The sequence below is a fragment of the Rhopilema esculentum genome, chromosome 16 (assembly GCF_057945365.1).
Source record: "Rhopilema esculentum isolate cy_ngs chromosome 16, ASM5794536v1, whole genome shotgun sequence".
NCBI lineage: Eukaryota > Metazoa > Cnidaria > Scyphozoa > Rhizostomeae > Rhizostomatidae > Rhopilema > Rhopilema esculentum.
Window position 1 is genome coordinate 6,545,585 of NC_142830.1, and position 23,761 is coordinate 6,569,345.

The following is a 23,761-nucleotide window of genomic DNA, read 5'->3' on the forward strand; positions in this document are numbered from 1 at the left end:
AAATTCATTGTAGAACCTCTGCCTTGTGCTACACGATATCATGTCCTCTTAGCAACCGGAGGAGTAATGCTATACAACGTGTTATATCAATTGCAATTATGCATCAACCAGCCAAGGCTTCTTTTCACCTAATTAAAGTAATTAATCTGCTAGTAGTTAAATCTTTAAACCGACAGTTTTTTATTTTATATTTTTAAATTATTGATCAAGCAATAACTTTCATTTTCCAAGCTATTAGATTTCTCCTGTTCTTTCATCATCAAATATCCTTTGCTTGTGATTGAAATATCAAAATACATTAGCTGCAGCTTTAAATGGGGGGGGGGGGTATGATAGGGGGGGCTCATGCTACTTGCCATATGATTAGGTGTTTCTCTTTCTCTTGTGCCATCCAAACTTCAAATGATGATTGTGTGAATGATCAAGCTCTAGACTTATTCTATACCCTATGTTTCTAAACCTTGTCATCATCCTTTTGTCTTGTAAGAATTTGTAAAAAGCCAGAAGAATACCAAAAATTGTTTTACTGTCAACATTTTGTCGTGAAATTCTTACAAATCCTGATAACAAGAAGAGAATTTTAATCTACAGTAATCTCTCCAATTAACGGACACTCTAAAAGGTGGACATCTCTGATCAGCGGACAAATTTTTTTTCCCCGATCGATCGTTTTCTGGTCAAAGTCTCATAAAAAACTTTCCAAAAGGCGGACACTTCCAATTAGCGGACACCTTGCTCTCATTTCTCGGCGGTCTGATCATTAAAAAACGTAAAAATCTGTTCTTCAGAAGCATTACACACATTTCTCGATATAAGAATACCGAGGATCAAAATTGGCAGAGTTTATGAATTAATTACGAACAATAGCATGGCTCAAAAGCTCATGAAATGGTGTGTTTTTTTCAGAAAAGTATGAGTTTTTTTCCCCAGATTCAAAAGTTCATTAGTTTCTTTTTTAAATGCTATTTGTAAACAAGTCTGATTTTTTTATAGGTTATTGCTAGGATAGGCATTATGCAAACAAAAACCTATGCGATGATGTCAATTAAGAACAATCTAAGAATTTATTTGTGCTCTATTTGAACATTTTCAACATAAAAAGACTCTGAAGGGAAGAAGGTATTCACATAGCAATTATCTATGAGGAATAAGAAGAGCCTGCCCTCCACCCATGGTCACCTGTGATATAGGCCTACCGATCTAATCATAAAAACGAATGATATCATTTGACCTTTTGAAGTTGAGGCTGGAGCCTGTATAAGGCCTTTTTGCAGCAAAATTTCCATATTCATTTGCAATCTTTGAAAAAAATTTATGAATAGATTTTTTTCTCACAAGGGTCATAGAAATAGAAGTTCTTTTGTTTTAGCGCAGCGTAGATTGCAATGAAATTTTATGTTTTAATGTGTTTGCATTGATTATGATATATTGATTTCCTGCTTTTTATGCGCTGGGATCATTTGCGTTGTCGTGCAAAAATCCCGTCATTAGATTGAGGGCAGCCTAGGCAAAACACCAGTTCTTCGTGCGGCTTTTTAACGCTCAGAATTTCGTGCGGCTTTTGACTTCTTTTGTCGGAAGGCCGTCTACAGACAGTGATACGTCTTAGGTGTTCTTCCATTAACCAACTGAATAAAAAGTGATTGCAATTTCTTTTGTTTACCTGTCATGTAGTTCACGCAGAAGAACAAAACGTGAAATGGCTTGTTTGAATGGCCTATTGTTTTTTCTTTCAGCTACTGGTTGAACACTGCACGAATCATGTCCTGATTGGTTGATTTACTTAGAAAAACATGCGCAGAAATTAACAGCTGTCTGCGCATTTATTGTGGTCGCCAGTCGAGGGTGTCAACATGCAGATCTCGGCACACTAGCATGCGAATGAATTTGACAACAGAGAATGCTCTGATCACGAACTTCGCTAGGCCCAGCGGCTAGAAACTGGCGGTTCATGAATAATTTGTCTTTAATGTTTATGGAGAAACCTTTCCTGCGGCAAGAAAGTGACAAATGGAAAGGAATGTTTGGCCCTTCGACCTCAACTATGAGCATAGTTGTTGAACTCCTATGCTATACAACGTGTTATCGACAGGGCGGCGATGCCGAGAAGTTTGCACGTAGGGCAATAGAATCACTTGTAAAGAAACTGAGAAAGAAAAGTGATGAACTGGAAAGCCTCGTGGCCGCCATCACAACGAAGGGAAGGCAACCAACGAAATGCGTGACCATACCACGAACCCTTGACGGCAGACTTCAGGTCTGCGAGAGAAAAGGATTTCCTCATGTGATATATGCGCGACTCTTCAGATGGCCTGATATCCACAAAATGGAACTTCGACACTTAGATTGTTGTCAGTTTGCATTTGATTTGAAGTATGACGTCGTATGTGTCAACCCTTACCATTATGACAGGATATCATCTACCCAAGCATCAGGTATGTCCCTTTTCCTTTGATTGTATTAGTTCTGATCGCCTAATCATCGAATCACTTCATCCTAAAACCCTAGGTTATGTCATCGTTTATGTTAACAACCGCACTATCGTTTTTAGAACCCTCCAGTTGGTGTCAAATTTTTTCCCCGCTTACCCATTTTATGGTATCAATGCTATACCCCCATATACAAATATAGATAAGTTCTGGTATTGTGTTTCTCAATCCACTAGGCATAGTTTTCTCCGTCCGAAAAGCTCTCCTATCGCAGGACTTACACGCCGGTTGCTAGCGTGACCTCCTCGTCCATGAGAATCCAGTCCAACATCCTCATCTCTTGTAAAAACATTTGATATAAAAACTTCATTTTCAGTACTTTTTCTGCTCCCCTCCCCCTTTACATCACCCCTCCATGATGCTATGTGAACTGTATTACCAGAGGATACTAGAGGGAGATCAAGGTCCTGCCCTTCGCTTCGAAAATGGAAGGGAGAGGCCATTTTAAGGCCAATCTTACACGTTGATAGTAACTTTGGTGGAAGTTCGGAATCTTTTCTAAAACAGTTAAAGTTGTGGATGCAATCGTATTTCTATCGATAAAACGATAGATTGTTTGCTATTTTGGTGAGGCAACGTCATTAAATGAACAAAATAGCTCAGGTTGAAATGAGGATGGCCTTGGCTTGTTTACTCAACAACATCGCAAGGAGCTATTGAATACTCTATCCAAAGGCAACAAGACCACTCGAAATGCCTTCACCATATAAAATACCTCGTTTCTACTTCATTTAGGCTCTTGATGAATAGAATATTCAATAATTTTTATTCCGTTCGTGGTTGACATTTCATTTATAACGGGACGGCTGGTCTCTGTCACAAGCCACCGTTCACGGAAAGAGGCATCTTTCCCTGTCCATTAATAGCTCTTGAGTTTGAAATTTTATTTTAAAGAAACGTGTTTTTTCTTGGTTTGGTTGAAAGTGCTTCTATGATTGTGATTCTACAACTTTAACCCTTGACCTCATCTGCTACTGTGCCCTTTCGGAAGCGTTTCCAGGCTTTTTCTCCGCGTTAAATTCAACGCGCATTGCTAAGAACTTTCTAAAATGTGGCTCAAAAGCTGCTAATACCCTAAAAAAATTATCAGTTTTTTGCCATTTTTACAAATTTTAAAGATTTTTAACTGAAAATGGGCTTGATTAGGATATATCGGCAATTAAAGGTGGCGGGCATCTGTTCGCGCACACCGCCTGTCTCCACTCTGGCTCCGTCGAGCTTTAGGCCAAGGAAATGCTAAGAAAGACACATTCAACTGAAATCTAAATATGATCATGCACCCGATTACCGATGACACTTAAATCTGCATCTAGAAAAATTTCCAACAAAGTAGTCTTTTCATTCTTCTTATAACATTTGTATCCTGTATAAAACATAATCTTTTTGTAACTAACCACTGCGTGCGGATAAGACAGCGTGTTTTGTCCTATTCATTAGAGAAGTGGAGGATACACTCGCAAAAATGTGCTATATTCTGATGGCTGCTCTTCGCTTTCTTCTGGTTGTAAGTTCTTGTTTCATGCATTACTTGGATACAAAGCGAACTATTCCATCTTATTTTCTCACTGCTCCTTCTCTAATATTATGGCCTGAGTCGATCCACCCAACGCGCTTGCTGTTATTTCAATGTGCTAACCGATCGGATAATCAACTCCCGATTAAAATTTCTAGGCAAAATTTGAAGAAGTAAAGTAAAGTAAACTTTTTCAATCATCTCCTCGCTTGTTGAAATTTAGCTCTGCCTAACCTTCTTCGTTTCTGTTAACCTGATTTAGGATGTATTTGAAAGTGAATCATCATTCCAACTCTCTTTTTCTAGTTTTTTAAATGATCCATATCAACCCTGAGGCAACGATCTTTAAAAACTCATGAATTTTCTTACAGAATTAAACCTCAAAAGTAAGAGTTTAAAATCATGACTAATCAATGTTGATCAGTTGAAAAGGAAATAGTCGTTTTCAAAGGAATTGCACTTTGTTAGTAGCAAAAGGTTCAGGACGTTATAAACGATGAAATTCCAATGTGTCACACTTTGGGCCGGTTTACCATTTTTTAAATTTGAAGATGGATTGCTGGTAGCTTTGTTTTGCTTACTTATTGAAATGCAAATTTAGTGTTTCATAATTTCAATTTTTAGGCAGTTTGGTAATTTAAAGGGTTGTGTATGCTTGCTTTTGATAAAAAGATGAGAGTGTCAAGTTCATGTTTTGGGTGTAGCTTCCCTCCAGAGACAAATAAGTAGCCTCTTAATCCATGACTGTTTCACAAAATACCAAATGTAAAATTGTTCTTCTTAATCCAATTGAATAAATATATATAGATATTTTCTTTTTCTGCATATTTTTCTGCATTTGATTTTTACTAAGGCCAAAATCTTTCCCTGCCCTCTGCTTTTCATATTCTCATCCACTTGACTAATAAAGATTTTGACAGGAGTTGGTCTGTAAGTTCCATCCCCACGTGTTTGCAGCTTTCCTGAATGGGCTGCTTTTGTTAGGTGATTGCACAAGAGGGCTGGGTCGAGCAGAGATGTTTGGGTGTGGAAGGGGAGATTATAGGAATACTGGTGGTGTGATGCAAAAAGAAAGGGTCCAAGGTGCTATGTTACACTGGAAAAATTCAGGTCAAATACACAATCTGAAAGCTAGTCATCTTTCCACCGGCCAACAAGCGAAAACTTGGTAAACTTTAAAAACAATGAACAAAAGGTGTAGTTTGGGTGTGATGTACCTGAAATGCCTTTGTTTACCTTCCTCGCGGACGCTTGCCCACCACCGCCAGTTTTTTAGACTCGTTAAATTTCAAGGTAGCTCAAAACTTAAGTAAAAGTTTCTAAATCTAATAAATTTTTATAGGGTCATAAGAAAAGGTCACAAGGTCCTCGTTTGTTTCAAGAATAGGGAACATGCGTTTTGGAAAAAGGAGATATGTCAGTTCTGCGATTCTCTGTTATGAGGATCTCAAAGCAGGCAACTGCTGGAAAATCAGACACAAATATGGCAGCTGAGGCTGAGCAATATTCTTGTTGTTGTATTCTTAGAAATTTGATGATTCTGCGTCTGAATGTTCTTAAAAACAGTCGACTGGAAAAAGAACCCTTTCAGAATTTCAAAATATATTGCCTTGAAAGTTATTTTTCTCTTATTTTTATTCTTACGTTCTTCTTTAGTTACCAATTTTGACTATAATAAGTCTCAGTGAATTGTATCGGAGTTGATTTCTCAGCTTTCTTTGGTGTTGAGTTACCCCCAAGCTTGAGTCTCCTTGGCTTAGTTGAATAAATATTTTTTGCCTTGTACCCTATTTCCATTCTTAGATCACTTTCAACGCTTTCCTATCCAGGAGGACAACCTAAGTAGATTTTGCGACGGAGTCTTGTAAAGTTTATTACAACTTGTACTGACGAAGACTAAACAAAAGAGTATCTACATTAACCAGAGAACTGAAGAAAGATGTTTTTGATGTTCTAAAGCTTGTTATTGCCCGCAACTCGCGCGCGATAGCGCGCGAGTGAAGGGCTTATAGTCTGCCCCGCGTATAAGTAGCATATGGAAGCTTCAGTTCATGTTGTCAGCACTTTTTCAGCAGATTTTGTCACTTTTCTGCTGCCATGACAACTGTCAATCAATTTCATTGTCAATCAATCGGCTTTGTCGAGGAGGTCGTAAACCGCCACCTCTTTGTGCGGAAGGGAATTATCTTCGGAGCGTTGCTCTGCCAAGACTCTGTTAAAGGCCTTCGGTTTTTTTGGCACGAAAACGGTGCTGCATCACAGCTCTGTTCTCCGCAATGGATTGAAGTTTTGATTCGAAGTTTTGGGAATCAAAACCAGTCGAATGCCACACTTTTCTCCCAAAAACTCGGGACCGTACGAGCAAAAGTTATGATTATCGTGATTATCGAAAAATAAATGTCAAACCCTCGAAAAACTTCATGATTTTCAAAAGGGCGTTGGACTTAAATCAAAGGCAAACTGAACACCAAAAATTCTTGATAAAAAGAATAGTTTAGCATCAACTAGAGCAGCTGTTTTTATAGAATTGTGAAAACCCAAGATGGTGTCTTCTTCGAATATCCTGACCTACATTTTCAAAACAATCATTATCAAGGAACTAATTGTTTGCGGGCAGTACTAGCAAGAGCTATTTCTAGTTTTATAACTCTATCCTTCCTTTCTCGGAAGACGTTTGATTTGAATTTACGGCATTCCCTTGCTAGGCCAGCCGGTATATGACCTTGGAAGCACGGTTTGATTCTTTCCGCCTGGTGAAGATGCAAACAGATTTCGTCGCGCGGTAACTAATTTGTTGCGTGATCACGAGATCTCTCTCAGACGTCGAGATATTGATAATTAGACTGTACCTCCGGTCAAAGTTTGAGCTGTCGGCGTCACATGACTTGCTTTGTGGACTGATATTTATCGAACGTAAAACTGGAATTGTATGTTGATTTTGATTCACTGTGTTGTGAATGCTTTGATGAGAAAACACAAAGGCTGTTCGTCTTTGGCATTTGATTGGAATAGTAAACGCGGCTTATCTGCTCATTCAAACAGGTTCTATTTTTCTTTGCAATTTCCATGTGGCGACTGGTCTATTGTCTTCAAGCTCAGTCTTCGTCACGCAACAATATTGGGAATGCCAACCAGGGGGTATTTTAGTTACTCCCCTGCCGCCTTGTTAATGATCTTGGTTGCACGTTTTTCGCTTTGTTAAGCAAAACTTCACCTTCCTTACGTCATCCCTTTTTTCATTTTGATTTTTATGTGTTGACACGTCAAGTTCAGCCCTCCTCAGTCTTTAGCATGGAGAAGAGTAGGCTTGAAAAGTTCTCATTTTGAATTAGTTCACAGCTTCCTGAGGTTTTCAAACAATTGAGCAAAAGGAGAAACTGCATAATAATACAATTTCTTAATTTTTCTTCTTGTCTCTTGTGGCTGCCATTATTTTTCAATTCCACTTTCATCCCCCCAGTTTTTATGATATCGAGATGATGATTGAGGTCCGCAATGCATCATGGGAAAGATACTCAAATGTGCCAAGCATCTTTGTCGGTAGTGAATCATATTGGTTAGTTTACACAGGAAATTTTTCTTCGTGATTTCAATTCATACGTTTCCTTGCCCTTGTACACCTCGTTTTTGTCTTGTCAAGTTTCATTTGTTTGTATGAACAAACAGGTTTCCTTAAATACCACTCTTCTCACAGATTTCAGGAGTATTGTAGGCAATATCCAAAATTCTTTGTTTCCTATTAATTTTATCAATACGAACACGTCATAATGAATGATAACTACGTCCTTGCTAATACTTCAAGAACAGCTGATTCTAAGCATCTTTCATCTGGGCATTGACAATCACGTTGCAAGGTGGTTGCTCAATTGAAAATGTTCCTTCTTTGAATTCCACATCCTTATAACGCCTCTTTATAACCATACTCTATATTCTCTCATTTCTTTCGATTTAGGATGTTTCTTCTCAATCGTAAGTTTGTACCACGTCTTTTTCAAATTTTTTTATCAAACACTAACACTTTGAAGGTATGAATTATTTGATCCTACGTTTGTGTAGAGCTTTTGGTTTGTGAATCACAGATGGTTCTAAAAGTGTTGCCACAATCTCCTAATTGCTTGTTCTACTCAATTTTCGATCAATCTTCTAATTGTTCAGATATATGTTTTCAACCACAGTCATGTATCTTGTTTACCTGGTTACCGCATCAAAGGACATGAGTTATTTGTCATTTCATCATTTTTTAGAATTTCTTTTATATTCGCTCATTCTCTTTTCTATAAGCATACTCCAAAATGCTCATTAGAATTGCAGCAGTTCTGATGTCTACCCGCAGTTGTGCTTGCTCTTCTTGGCAAGCCTAAATTGGTAAAGTTAGGCAAAATTTTAGTTTAGGTTCTTATCTAAAAAACCGTTTAACTAAAAAACCGTGAAGCATGTCCTTTCTCGATCCACGTGAAATCTCGTCAGTTTCATGCAAGATATCATTTGATGACCATGTTAGTCTACAGAATAGCAGAAAGATATTATTTCAAGATATACAAATGGTAACCTTAATTTTTACTGTTGTCTCTCACTTCTAGGATATCATTCCATGCTCTACGCAGTTTTATATTGAAATTTGCTCTTAAACTTGAAGTAGAGTTTTTTAAGTTTGGCACATTTGTTTTCATTATAGTGTCTATGACAGTTTCTTAATCCCTCTCTTTGCAAAGTAACTTAAAGTCCTTCATTTGTTCAGAATAAGTAGGATATATTCAGCAGGCAAATGTGAAAATTTTCCTTAATTAACCCTTCAGTATTATATTTTTTGATATATTTATTTAAAATGTTCACTCTTGAACCCCTGTAGAAACGTTTAACAATTTCCAATGCTTAAGTTCTTTTAGTAAAGTGAGTGAATAAAGAAGGACTATGTGTTAAAAATGCAGAAATGAACAGCAGGCAAGCATGTGGAACCAGGGGGCCGAAGGGGGGCTGCGTTAGTGCAAAAAGGGTCCTGTTTCTAGCTTTTAGTGCTGTCTTTTGATAATTTTTCGCAAGAACTCTTGTCACAGAAATCCAGCTATTGGGTGTTCAAACGGATTTTAGCAGGCATAATAGATCATGACTGAGAAGAAGCTATTAAATGGTCTCCAACACGGTCTCAGACAGGTACCACCTCTAAAGAAGCTCACAAACAAGTCAACAATTCCAAATATGCAATCGTTTGAAATTTTCTCTGGTTTTGTTGTCGTGTAAACCTGCTTCACGGAGAAAATGCCGTCCTGTGCAAAACTAATCCATCGTTAGCGTCTGTGAATACGTGATTTGAATTTTTCATAACGCCGTTATAGGACCACCTGAAGGGCTGACCTGCGTGAATTTTACGAAAAAGGATTTTCTGAAGCGCACATTCATTGAAGTCATACGGGGGGAGACAATGCACCGGGCTGGTGTGGGATTTGTCGATATCCTCCCGAGGTTTAAACAAGATAACTTCTCGCAGGGCTGCATGGCTGAATTCTGTGGGATAGGAAGCAACTCACTGGGCTGCTTATATGCATTATCTATATTCGACTTGCAATAAACATTTATTAATCTGGGAGCATGTGATAATATCTTTGCATTAAATCTTTTATAGCCTGCAAAAGATCTTATGAAGCGTTATTACTTTTTTGAGAAAAAAATCTATCATTCTTACCAAAAACATACTTAGCACACTTACCCTAATTTATTGCTTTATCTATTATTTCAATATATACATTTGATAAAATATTTGAATGAAAATTTCTAGATTTGAAATCTCCCCATGTAATTTCTAAAAAAGTTAATAATTTCTAATTGATAATAGTTAATAATTGTTTTTGTAATTTCTCTTACTCTTATTTACAGATGCCGGAATGATGCACCCAAACATGCAATCGAAATGCATGAAATGTCTCCCCATGGAAACCATCGAGCACCAAGTGCATCCACATTATCACCCAGCCTATTTTTGCGTATCCAAAATGAATGGTGCTCCACAGGAATCCCCTCTGCTCTCTGCTCTTGCTATTTCGTACCCGCCTCGAATACCTTGCGCTGCAGATCCTTTTCCAATAATCGTGCAGCATTTGCTGTGGCATACGTCTTTACACCAACAAGGCATGGAAGCAGACACATTTGCGCGAAGAGCTGTCGAATCACTGGTCAAAAAGTTAAAGAAGAGATACAATGAGCTGGACGCACTTATCACTGCAGTTGCCTCCAAGGTATTTCTAAGGCTAATTTCTAAGGCTAATTTTTAGGTAAAGCTACGTATTTTTTTAAACTGGTCTCGGAACTGTTTTAGTACACCCTTGGAATGCAGTGCATTTTTTCAGTTAATGAAAAGGAGATGCTCAAATGTAAATCGGCAGTAGATAGCATTATAACTCTTTTAACTGTGTAACTCTGATAAATGTACCGTGACCTTTTACGTACAAGCTGCCTGTTTCCGAGATCCTATTTGTACGTAAATTCTCTCACCTTTAAAAACATTTTTAGGCCCCATGAATGTCCACTTTTCCTGAAACACCGTTTTGACCAAAGATCTCTAGAGAACCTTCTCCTCCCATTTCTACCTCATTTTTCTTGGGCGAGTAGACTTTGGCATTGTATTGAGTAATTTTGCAATGAGTCTTTTAATTTTGTATCAAAGGGATCAATACCATCAAAATGTGTAACGTTACCAAGAACGCTGGATGGAAGACTTCAGGTTGGAGAACGCAAAGACTTCCCCCATGTCATTTACGCACGGCTATGGAGGTGGCCAGATGTGCATAAAATGGAACTCAAACACTTGGAATCTTGTCAATTTGGATTTGATATTAAAGATGAAAATATCTGTGTCAATCCATATCATTATCAAAGGGTAAACCCGCCAGGTAATTACTTTCATTCGGACGCCTTTCTCAACCCTAACAGCAAGTGATAAACTGATTATGTATGATACAGCCCCGAGCGACTTGTACAGTGGCAAAATCATGGGAGTGGGATATTGGGGGTTCTACTGCCCCCGAACCCCAAATGACACAAAATGAACCTCGACTTTGAAAGAAACCTCGAAAATATGATTATATTGCCTAAGATATCATTAAGGTTGAAAGGATAAAATTATTATATTAGATGGATAAAATTATTTGTGAACAATCGGAGTAAAAGGAATATCTCATCAGAAAAAAGAAATTGTATAATTTTTAGAGCGGCATGAGCCCCCAAGAACAATAGTATATGCGTTCCAGTAAGAAATAGAAGCCCGAAGGCTGCTCAAATATGCAACTTGCGAAATGTATTAAGCTTGCCCACAAATTCAAATATCTTAATTCTGCCACTATTTTGGTATGTATGAGATGGAGATACCACTATCATAGATCACCGCGTTACACGATGATAGCACATTTATATATGTGTTTTCGATGAAAACCTATCAGGCGATAGATATAAAAATTCACTTCGTGTGTGAAAAAGTATTAGGAGAGTTCATTAGTTACCAAAGGGCGTTGTTTGGGAAACAAAAATTGAAATTATGGTTTTTATTCTGTCCTAATAAGTTTTAATTTCATCAAGAATCTTTCATTTGCAGACTGGTTTAATATCGCATCAGACGAACTAACTCCGGCAAATCGTGATGATCGAAATCCACAAGGTAATGACCAAAGTAAATCAGTCGTAAAGATTCCAAGTTTTTCATGGAAGCATTTTCTGATCAATGTTTGGTATATCTTTAGGTAGTAGACCCCAGATTATCATTCCCGTTCATCTTAGGAATCTTCTGCAAGAAGGCTTGAATTCTTTCGATCAAGATTTTTGGGGCCTTATTAGTTTATTAAACTTTCGAACAAGATTCAATCAATTTATTATTCAACTGCCATGAATTGGAGGGAGACAGGGGGTCGAAGAGAGAGAGAGAGAGCATAAGGTCCTCTTAAAGTCATTTGGAGTAATCCGGTTTTACAAATTTTTGTAGAGCCAGGTTTGCGAACCTCTGTCTTTTGCATACTTCATTTATATACAAAAAAATAGGACTGTCAAAATGCAACCAAGTATACTCGGGGACTCTTACTTGAAATGTTTCCTTCCCGTGTCTGCTAGTCGGTAATGTCAATTCGCTCGTTCAAGTCGTGTGTTCCAGTCCCTTCGCTGTACCGGACACGCGAGTTTAGATGCCCGCATACTGGCTTGTATCAGCTCAACACAGTAAGGAGCAAATCGAAATTCACACTATCTGCTGGGGCAACCATTGGCAGCTATGAGTTTATTCCTTTTCAGAGTCTTTTTATATTTGCTTTTGATTCATACCTTCATTTTGTCACTTTTGCATGTTTAGACCCCAGTGTACCGTCTTACTACCAAAGACGAGGCTCAGCATCTCGAATACCAGAACAGACGTCAACTTATCATATCGAAAGAACGCGTCACAATTCAGGCTCCAAGAACTCTGACACTCCTAGGCCAGAAACAATTTCACACACCGAGGGTCAATCTAGGTAATGTTTTCCACAGTTACAACACAGACTTTATCAACAAAATATTGTTTACATCAGTGAAAAAAGCTATAAATTTCTTCTACCTGTATAGTCCTGGCCTAGAAACAAAGACATGGGAGACAGGCGACTAAAATTGCCTGCTCACCTATTGAAACAGAATGCCAACCCTTTACCACGGCCGGTTTTTCGGTTTGTTTGGTAAAGTAGTTAAAGTGTAGTCGAGGAAAGCCTAAGTGTTTATCTCGCCAGAAACGCATCTAAGTCAAATTATCTTTTTTGAGACTAATATTTTTGTGTCAATGAGACGAGTCATTTGTTTATCAAACTGTTTTTCCTTGTTGATGGTTTTGCTATGTATTAATTGTTACATTGTACTTGACTGCTATTTTCTTTTTGATATAAAGCTAAATGAAAATCACCTTTTGTCATTTTATTACAAGTTAAATTGGCTACTACACTCTTTTTTTATAAGAACAATTTTATAAGAACACGAGCCTCAAAACTGGTCAAAAGGTAAGAACAAATTAAGAACAAGCTGAGGCTGAGCTTCTGCAAAATGCAATTTTGAACAACTTTTTTTTCAAAATCGAGGATTTTTAGCAATGTGTGGGTGCTTTGTCGGTGAATATTCAAACTTCGGCAAATGAAGGTTGTCTCACTCACTTTGTTAGCAAATGAGACCTGTACACCTTCCTAGAGTGAAAAAGCTAGCACTCGCACTGATTACACCCGGTTAGATTAAGAACAAATTAATAACAATCCAGCCTCAGATTTTCGAAAAAATTAAGAACAGTCAGCCTGAACTTAAATTTACTGGTTCTTATAAAGAAAGAGTGTATCCTATGTTTTCGGCAAGCAAGGTGTTGCATTAGCTGAGTTTTTGACACCTCAATTTTCGTAGTTTTTTAGCCATCGAAGAATTCATATTTGGATTTTGTTGTTAAGTGATGTTCTCAAAAATTACTTCTTAGTTTAAAAAGATCTTCTGACAGAGGAAAGAAGACGAAAAAAGATGTTAAAAGAAAACGAGATGATTTAGTAAAAGTAAGCTTGCATATTTTATTTTAAAGAGCGGATCTTCAATACCGGTGCTCTTGTGAGTCGTGTATTAGCTTGCTTCCTATTCTAGAATTAGGACAGATAAAACAAATAAGCTTCTATAGATGCGTTAAAATTTTCGAAGATTTCGCGCAAACAGTTTAATCCCACCTGATCTACCGGTCAATTACACGTGAACACGAAATGTCACGCAAGATTATAGCATAAAATACTCATTCTGCGCTCGCTGAAAATTGAGTGACCCGGCAGGTTTTAGGAAAAGTGGAATTTTTTTGTTGCTAATTGGAATCTCAAATCTAAGCTACTACAACTTAATACCTGTTTACGACGATAATGCATTCAGTATACGAATTGCCAATCATTCACTGACGAAGTGCAAATCAAAGAGTAACTGGAATAGATTCCAAATTTAACCGAAAGCTCATCTGCAAAAGCTTTTACCTTCAAAGACTCATTCCTTTTGAATCTCTTATAGGAAGAGAGTCCCGAACCCAATATAGAGGTTGATGTTGTGGATGTTGCTTGTTCAGGAGAGACATCACCTATCAGGTAAACCATTAAGTTTTATATTCCAGTTTTCACAGGCAGTTTTTGTAGTTAATATGCAGGAAAAGCAAGGTAGCGATTGATAAATATTGATAGTCATTAATAGGGCTTTGGCAGAATGTCTTGCACAGTCGCTATTCAGTCATCCTTGTCCCATGTTTAACCTGACATGTTGTGTAATGAATTGTGTCTTCGTGTGCTTAGATATTTCATTGAATTCTCTTACGTTGCAGGAGTGAATCGGTAGCAAGCAGTGCAAGCAATGTTTTTGATCAGGCTTGGGGCAAGAGATGTGTGTTTTGCAACCTAGGTCAAGACAACATTTATTTCCCAGTTGGATTTAATCGTTATGGACCTATTGTTGTAAAAACAAGAAGAAAAAGCGACTCAAATGGCGATATTTTTAGGCCTTATCTTCATTGTGAGAGTTCTTCATCTACCAGAAAGGCTTCCCCTGAGAAGGAAGAAATAGTTGATACAGAATCTAACACTTTAGGGACTGGGCATAATGAGAGTTGCTCTATAGCTGACTTAGTAGATAGATATGGTATATTTTGGGCTCACGATGCCTGTTTGCTGTGGAGCAGAAGTCGATCGAAAAGCATCGAGAATGATTATGCTGACAATATCGAAGAAAATTTATGTCAGGTACGTTCAAAAAGTTGTTCATTTAGTTTATAACTAAAATATACACTCGTTCTACTTCACTGTTTTTCTTTGAAAACACTTCCTTGAACTTGTCCCCCTGCCAAAAGTCTTAGAACACTAACGTAAGTTTTCATGGTCGAATTGAGCCATTTCCCATTCTCTTGAAACGATGTTGGTTTATTACAGAATGGCGTAGGGAACTTGAAAGTAAATATGGGGTGAATATGATTCATGTAGTTTGTATGACAGCTGCTTAAAATATTAGCACTGTTTGGAAGTAAACGTTCTTGGGATGGAAACGGATAAATAAAAAGCCATTTGGTGTTTCAAGTAATTTCGTTAAGCATCATAGGATAATCTTACTAGATTTTTAAGTTCAACTCTGAAGTCCCTTTGACCTAAATCTTAATAATATCTCGAATTGTTTCAATTCATCGTGCACAGAAACATCCACCAGCCTTTCTACTTAGATGAATTGCAATCATTAAATAAATAAATAAATAATAAATAATTAAATAAATAAATAGATAAATAAATAAATAGATAAATAAATAGAATCATTGGTTTACGCCATGTTTCTATTCTTCATCGAATTATTCTGTTTGTTTGCAATAGGTTTGTCATCATTGTGGCAAGTTGGGTGCCAGCATCACATGTCAGGCAGCTGGATGTTCTAGAAACTTTCATCTACCTTGTTCTGTGATCAGTGGCTGCTATCAGGTTAGCGGCTTGTTTATTCCTTCATTGCTACCAATTTCTGAAATATTCTAAGATCCCACATCCCAGCATAGGTTTTCAGAGCACATCCAGGTATTAAAAGTAGTCACCGAATCATGGTCTCGGAGCCCCTTCCCACCTCTACTTTTACACCCCGTTTACACTACAGAAAAAAGACGCTTAGGCGACGCTTTCTTAAAACGTCAGATGTCATTTCTGCGCCACTGCGCATGCTTCACCTGAAAGTTCCGTTCTTTTTACTAAAGTGTAAACGGGGTCAAATTTGGTTTCGTTCCTTTTTGCTTCAGTGTAAACGCAATGAAAAAGTGGTATCGTGCCCAAACCAAGAGTTCCGTTCTTCTCTCTGTAGTGTAAACGGGCTCTTAGCTTCTTAGCCTACTTTTGTTGGTCCTAATAAGCAAATCCAGCTTCTTTACTTGCGGTTGAATTTTTCGTAACCCTGGAGGTGGTCATTGTCACGTATTTCCGTACAGTCACCTCCCTCCTAGTAATCAAGGAACAAGATACCGTGGGAGAAAGGGGGGGGGGCAAAAAAAGCTTTAGTTTAATAAGTAAAATACTGTTAATTTGTAAAATAAAGCTGTTTTTCACTTGTTCATCAGGGCTGCCCCTCCCCCCCCCCAAAAAAAACTGTATCTCGGTCTTTGTTAGTAATATAGTTGGTAAAAATCCTATTTTTGTGGAGGGACCAATCTTGCATTGGTGGTTCTGCTTGGCTGCTGCCATTGCCCTTGTGGTGAAGGCAACCTTGAATATTCTATAACAACTGATCGTTTTTCTGAAAGTCTCCTTAAGCAATATGGCAAAAATGGCAAAAATGATGAACAGTGTGTTTATCAGAGTTGATACTGCTGAGTGCTGAGAATTTGAAAAATTATGCAGAAATATTCTAGGCAGATGTTGAATGATAAGACCACGAGGAAGTGTGCGTGCAGTGATTGTACGGGGGCTGATTTGGATTTTTTTATTAATCTTACTTTATCCGCAGCCTAATCATCCATTTTCCGCTAATTCTTTGTATGTTGGAGTTAGGATGTTATTCTTCCGCATCTTAATAGCTTAGTCAATAACTCAGTTTTCAAATAGAAAACCTCGTTTATAAGCAGTTGATTGGTTTTCTCCCCATTTGTCTGTTTTTAATGCCTTTTAAATTGTCGGATAGTGGAGAGCAGACTGATTGAAAAATATTACCCGGTGTGAGACTTTAGATATGGGTATTTCCGCTCTGTTGTTACTTCTAGGAAAGAGCGTTGCTCAGAAACAAACAGTTAAGCCTACTTCAGCATGCATTTTATAAATAGCTTCGATGAAATGTTGATCAGATTCCAGACGGTCGCGTTTCTTAACTAGAAACATTGGGCTTTTTAATAGATATAAAATTGTGTTTCTTTCTCGTTACGTATAAAGGGAGAATTAACTTTGATTCATTGAAGATTTCTATCAAATTTGTGGTATTTCAACCACACTCCAAAACATATTGCAAAGATGTGGACATAGAGACTCGCCCTACATACGAGGCTACAGTCCCCTAGGTTTGATAAATCGTTGAAGATCATAGCCTTTCATGAAAATCGCTTAAAGCCCGGGCCAAACGACTCGATTTTTCACTCGATAGGCCAGTACCCCAAACCTTTGCTACCCTTTTGCCCATGCTGTAGAATCAAGAGCGGATTTTGGAATAGGTTAGAGGGTTGCTGTTACAAGCACTTGTGGCTATTGATTTTAACAATGATGAAGATACTTTATGTACTGAGGTGTTTTCGTGTACACTTTTAGTTTTCGATGCTAACTTTATTTCCAGTTTAAAACACCTTTTTGTGTATTGCAGGACCTTCATACGATGGTATTATATTGTCAAAGACACCTTGAGCGAGCACGAGATAAAGGTAAGCTCGAATTAATCCGCAACTCTGATGAAGTCCAATACCTTGTGTGTAAACAATGATGATTTAAAACGAGTAGACAGTTGACTTGAAAGTATCCTGATTTAAAACCCTTTGTGAAAATCTGCTCATTACAGTTGGATGTTTCATAATCAAACTTTCTATGCAATGGAAACATTTACCATTGTTGAATTATCCATTTTCTTGCTGTATAACGAAAACTTAATACTGCTCTTTAGATCTTTGTACAATATTTATGTTGCATATTGCCCAAAGTTTTCTATAAAACCTCCAATCTACCTTGCTGCAGTGAGACATTATATTAGCAATGTCAGAAAAATCAGTGCTTCCACAATGCTCAAGATTATTCTGAAAAGAAAGGTGACTGAAACTTTTTCAGAGCTTTCATCCAAGTAGCATTGCAAACGTTCATCTAATTATTTAAGAAAATCTTTTTTTAGCATGCTGTAAAGTTTGCAAGACTTCTGGAGATATTTCATCTCTCATTCTGTGCACGATTTGTCAATTTCACATTCATACAAGTTGCTTGTCAAAAGATACAATGGTCAGTCCAATGAAAAGGTTGACGTGGAAATGTGAAACTTGCTCATTATGTCAGATTTGTAGGTATGTTGTGTGCCAATACCTTACCTCACCTATCCATCTTGTCTTCAGGTCAGCAGACCTAAATGTGAATGTTTAATCTAAAATCTCACTGTTTTTTCTTGTAGAAAAACTGACCCAGAAGATGGAATAAAATCTTGTTCGAGATGCTTGAAAAGTTACCACAGGCAGTGTATCTCCTCCGATGGTTCCAGCAGCATGGATTCCGATCCTAGGTGGATCTGTAAAGTAGGCAGTCAAGCTTCAATATGTTTCCTTTCAATATAAAGAAAATCAATTACCTTTAGTTTCTGCTCTAAAGATTTACATTTCAGCTAAGAGTCACCTGTTTTTTTCAGATTTTCCTGTAAATGTTTTCCTTGTCTTATTGTAAGCTCTAATGAACATGCTCAAAATGATAAATAATGTGTATTTACGCAATTCCTCGAAGTTCGAAGTTCCAAATCAGAAGTGTCTTGTTTTTTCACAGCAAAACGTATTTGCGACTGTATCTTCTAATCAGCTGCGTTTTATCTATTTTCGTTGATGAAGATGTTGATTTTTTCTCTGAAAATTGAAAGATATTATCATCTCTATATACATACAACAGGCTCACACTGTTGGTGTAAAGTAAATTCAATAAAGTGCTCAGTTCAACCCTGACTGCGCTCTATCTCAGCAATAAACACCTTATACTTCATTTGAAGTTCGGTTTACTGTTTGTTGTAGAACTGCAAGTTAGAACTTACACAAGAACATGACATGGAAAGAAAGCCATCGATAAACAATCCTTGCGTCACCTATTCCCCTGAATCTTCTCCTACCCCGTCAAATGGTTCACGTGAGCTGAATTCTGTATCACCTTCTGCGAGTAGTTTGAATTCGAAAGATGCTATCGAAGTTGAATCACGCAATTCGAAATGCTCGGTATGTGAGCAAGACGTCACCGGAAGAAAGATTGAAGAAGATGCTTTGGTGTGCCGATTTTGCTCTAGGTATTTGATAACACATTGTTAAATGAAAATCAGCAAGATAAAGAAGCAAGGAATCGTTCGATTGGAGAGACAAAACAAATATTTTAAGTGCTTGAGTTGGAAAGACAACGCCAATTGACAGTTTGAATTTTACTGCATACGCCCAAAAAGCTAACCGTAATTTACAATTAAAAGTCCCTAAAAGGTTACCATTAAGCTATGAAATTTGTATCAACCATAGGAATGCAAATATTGTTTTTATTCACAATTCTAAGATACTACAAATGTCGTTGACATTACATCTGAAAGTTTTGTTTTCTGTAGTGTCACAGAAAAGCTGGTATTTTTCTGGTTTAAAAAGTTGTTAGATGAGGCGATAATCTCATGCAAGAATTTTCAAATTTTGACCACGTAACCTGAAAGGACCTCAAGAAATACCCCCATGTGCAAAATAAGACAAATATAATGCCAATTGACTGAGACATAGCACCTGAAAAAACTGAGATTTGCTAATTAATTTCTGTTGTTTTGCCTGGTTGATAAGTTCTAGAACCAAGAATCAATTACAGTGATTTGATGAAAAATGAGACTGTGCTCAAGTTGCCAGGTCTTCTCCAATTTTATACTGCGTTGAGCATATTTTGCACATCTAGAGATAACTTGCGATGTTTTTTTAGTTTCTCTGATAAAAACCTGCAAATTTGAAAATAAGATTTTGATAAGATATTGTCACTCTGTATTCTATAATCCATTTAGAATAGTGTTCTTTCAGCGTATTGAAGCCGTGTCTATCAAATGATTACTGCTTTCTTGTAGCCTTGTTCATGTGGCTTGCGATCATGTTCCGGTTGAATTAATCGACTTGTTAAGAGATAAGAGATATAGTTGTCCATCATGTAGAAGAATTAATGGTCTGAAGAAAATTGGTAGATCCCAGGTGGGTTTTTTTGTTCTTTTTTACGATTAGAGTCGCCATTAATTGAATCCTAATGACTTTTAACTCTGGTGTCCAGATATAGGCAGGGCATTCCTCTCAACCATCGACCGCATTGCCTAACCTTTGTTTTCTCGGCTGATTATGGAACAATATGGTATAACGAACAATTTAAGCCCTTACAACATTTTCAAAAATTCATCAAAGTCACGTTACCGATGACGTCAAAAAGCTCTGTTTCCTAGACTGAAAATCATTGTAACTTCTCAAGTATACGTCTGACTTCAATATAAATGCTAGATTCGGGCTCGCCTGAACGAAAGCTTTCTAATGATGTATACACATCACTATTTTAACGATGTCAGCAATTTTCAATGATGACGTCATCACTTTCAAAATGGCCGTCGACCAGCGAGCTGACTCTGATTTTGCTAGGCACAATTTGGCATTATCGCAATTTGACATCATGCATGGTTTTGCTTGACACTTTCTTATAAGGGAGAAAAAACTGCTCCTTCGCCATCCACAGTTTTTCATTATTATTCTTTTAATTTTATTAATTAAATCTACAATAATTGTTTCCGAAGACCGGACCTGAAGCCGTCGGTACGAAACCGAGCTTTGCACAAAGGCCAAGGGCTTATATTATTGGCATTGCCAGGAGACAGGAGGAAACAGTTATTATATGATTTATTACTTTAAAGCCTTTATTTAATACCCCTGAAAGGGCTAGATACCTTGCCAATCACTCATAAGGTGCCTGTCTATCCAGTATGCAAGGAATATACCTTGATTCTTTCTTAGATATGATCTTGACATATTTCATGTTTTTGTTCATGCGGATGAAATGGGGAAGGCAAAGATGAACCAAATTATGTGAACGAATGCTGACTTGTATAGTCAGATCAAGGTGCTGATGGGTTGCTTTCATCAACTCATGGGTTCGCCAACGTCTTTTCCAAAAAAACACACACAGTCAATGCCCATAAGCAATGGCAGATTGATGCAAAAACTGTTGATTCTTGAAAATCGTCGAAAAACTGAAAAGTCGCTTGAAATCACTAAACTGGAGGATTTGTCTGCTTTGTTGAGCATGGTAGCAGCTTTGCAGAAAAGCAACACTAAGCTACTTTTGCAAGCAGTGCGAAATATGATTCTGCTTACATTTGCATTGAATCACATCAACTATGCCCGCTACTGGACATACCAACATCTGCTTCTCCATTGCACTTTAATCATTACAGGGTGAGGGTAAACAAACTACAGCATTCCAAGATTGGAACAAAAAAGAATTTGGCGGAAATTTCAAAACAAATTCTCTGCAATTCATTGCGATTTACATACAGAGCTATTTAATCAAGAAGATAAAGGGACTGCAGGTCCATACAGGTCTGGCTTCAGCAAACGTTAATGCGGTTAACACTTGGATTGCTACGTCCCACATTCATAGCAAGTTTAGAGAGGCTCTAAAACAATACTTTTTCGTAAAGTCATCATCAATTCACAAGTACAGCATTCCAGGTAGGACAAAGCTCCTTCAGAAGCATAATGGTAGCCTTAGAGAACTCTTCGAAGCTATGGCACCAATCGGTTTTCTGTTACACCTGCGAAATCGACTTTAACTGGTGAAGAACTAGAACAATAAAGTTCTACTGACCTCCTTGCAGCGTCGATCATAGGAGAAGGGAATATGCACCGCTTCACAAATGATCGCCTGATTAATGGCAGCGTTTAATTCTTCACGCCGATAAAAAAAACCAAAGCTGAAGGCAGATCTGGAAAAGGTCAAGGGGACACCTACCGTGGCCAAGGAACACAAAAACAGGCCTTTAACTACTCATTTTGAAGACAGGAAGTCTGCAAGAGGCATTCACTCATCCCATGACAAGCGTTCCTCTTTCAATTGCTATCGCTACAGCTGGTTTAACTTTGTGTCAGTCAGACAAAGTAACTTTGCAACGACTCTTGCTCGAAGAGTGGCAATGGATCAAAGACATGCCTCCGAAGTCTGCCGTTTGGATAGTAGACGGAGTGGTAGCAGTTCGCTCCATCAAGCCGATGCCAACGTACCGAGCGCGGACGCGCAACCTTATCAAATTTGTTGCTCCTGAAGCTGGGTATAAGTTGGTGAACCAGGGCCAAGAGGTCATTTGTAGTGCACTACCGAAACATGTTGCAAGGATATAAATGCCACGAGCTCCTATATCAAAATTAGAAGCAAATTGATATCATAAGACTGATTTCTGAAGGAAGACACATTGGGCTTTTGCTTTTCTCCATGTAAAACGCAAATGATTCCCATTTCGGAAGAGATGTTTGCCTTAATCTACAGGCTTTACATGCTTTATCTAGGTGTAATTATAAATCCTATTTCCGCAACGTAGGAAAGGTAAGGTTGCTGAAGACAGTCATCAAGAGCCCGCGATACCTTGAACTGCTTGACAGCCTTGGAGAAGGAAAAGTGGTTAGTGATAGCGATATAGAAGATTTTCAGAAGTTTGTTCAAATGGTAATGTATTCTGACAAGGTCAAGAGAAGCTATGTGGAAACAAGACTAAAAATGTATAACAAAATGAAAGTAACATTTAACTCCCTTCTGATTCACATTCCTAGAAGATAGCCTACTGCTGATTGCGTTGCGTAGAACCATCCGTCAAGACTTTCTTTCGAAAGTTGTGGCTGGAAGGGTCTTCTGAAGAGTCTTCCTTAAAATCTTGCTGCCTCCTTCTTTGAAGTCAAGACGGAAAAACAAGAGCCGACTTTCGGAAGACGTTGGGGCAGATGTCGAAAGTGGCAGTGAAAATCTCCCTGCTCCAAAGAAATACAAGAGATGTACTGAGGTACCGAAATAGGCCCGTAGTGTCGACGAAATCGGTGCTAGTAACGAATACAAGGAAACAACAGACCAGGTAGACTCTGACCTAAGTAGCACTGAACTTTCTGATGAACTAGAAAGTGAACGGGAAGTTTATGACTTCAGTTCGTCGGAGGATTCTGGCGGTAAATGGATTTGAGGCAAATATATAACGTAAATCCTCGAATAAGCCCCTGGGGGCTTATTTATTTCTTATATTTTTGGATGGGGGCATATTCGTGGGGAGGGGGCTGATACGAGGAGGGTTATAAAATTATTGTAGACATTGAGAAGACATTAGTAAAAGACGTCATTTATTTTAATAGGAATTTCTTTATGAGCATTTAATTAATTACTACCAAACGTATGAATTGTTGTGGTAATTCAATAAAACGCCGTAGGCAACCTCAGATGGCAAAAATCATCAAATTGAGAGGTCCCATTCGAGAATTTATGGTAGCAGTGGGGGCTTATTCGAGGGGGGCTTATTGACATTTTGTAGTGCTAGGGTGGGGGCTTTTTCGAGGGGGAGGGGGCAATTCGAGGATTTAAACGTTAAATTGAGTGATGCAGAATAATTACCTGACAAAACATTGCCACAAAACGATCCAGAAATGCAGTTGATTAGATCGGAGCTTTTGTCTAAAAATGTACTGTTCGACGGCCATTTTGAGAGTGATGACGTCATCATTGAAAATTGCTGACATCGTTAAAATACTGATGTGTATATATCATTAGAAAGCTTTCCTTCAGGCGAGCCCGAATCTAGCATTTATATTGAAGTCAGACGTATACTTGAGAAGTTACAATGGTTTTGAATCTAGGAAACATAATTTTTTTGACGTCATCGGTAACGTGACTTTGATGAATTTTTGAAAATGTTGTAAGGGCTTAAATACTTCGTTATACCATATTGTTCCATAATCAGCCGAGAAAACAAAGGTTAGGCAATGCGGTCGATGGTTCAGAGGAATGCCCTGCCTAATAGCTTTGCCTGCTTGCGACAATTGCGTGCATTTTGCCTGAGGCAACAA

At 37.9% G+C, this 23,761-nt stretch overlaps 1 protein-coding gene across 5 annotated transcripts in view; it reads left to right on the top strand.

The window, feature by feature from the left end:
- LOC135681949 (uncharacterized) overlaps positions 1–23,761 on the top strand; it is a 42,961-nt gene that overhangs the window by 16,257 nt on the left and 2,943 nt on the right. For all 5 annotated transcript variants that reach the window (XM_065196624.2, XM_089113158.1, XM_065196623.2 and 2 more), the window contains 14 exons: positions 1,737–2,435; positions 9,874–10,232; positions 10,661–10,886; positions 11,585–11,647; positions 12,329–12,488; positions 13,460–13,532; positions 14,023–14,096; positions 14,327–14,741; positions 15,357–15,461; positions 17,308–17,365; positions 17,824–17,989; positions 18,094–18,214; positions 18,695–18,960; positions 19,756–19,876. In XM_065196624.2, the coding sequence (XP_065052696.2) occupies positions 1,952–2,435; positions 9,874–10,232; positions 10,661–10,886; positions 11,585–11,647; positions 12,329–12,488; positions 13,460–13,532; positions 14,023–14,096; positions 14,327–14,741; positions 15,357–15,461; positions 17,308–17,365; positions 17,824–17,989; positions 18,094–18,214; positions 18,695–18,960; positions 19,756–19,876 (2,691 nt within the window). In that variant the 5' untranslated portion in view covers positions 1,737–1,951. The remainder of the gene's footprint in view (positions 1–1,736; positions 2,436–9,873; positions 10,233–10,660; positions 10,887–11,584; positions 11,648–12,328; positions 12,489–13,459; positions 13,533–14,022; positions 14,097–14,326; positions 14,742–15,356; positions 15,462–17,307; positions 17,366–17,823; positions 17,990–18,093; positions 18,215–18,694; positions 18,961–19,755; positions 19,877–23,761) is intronic.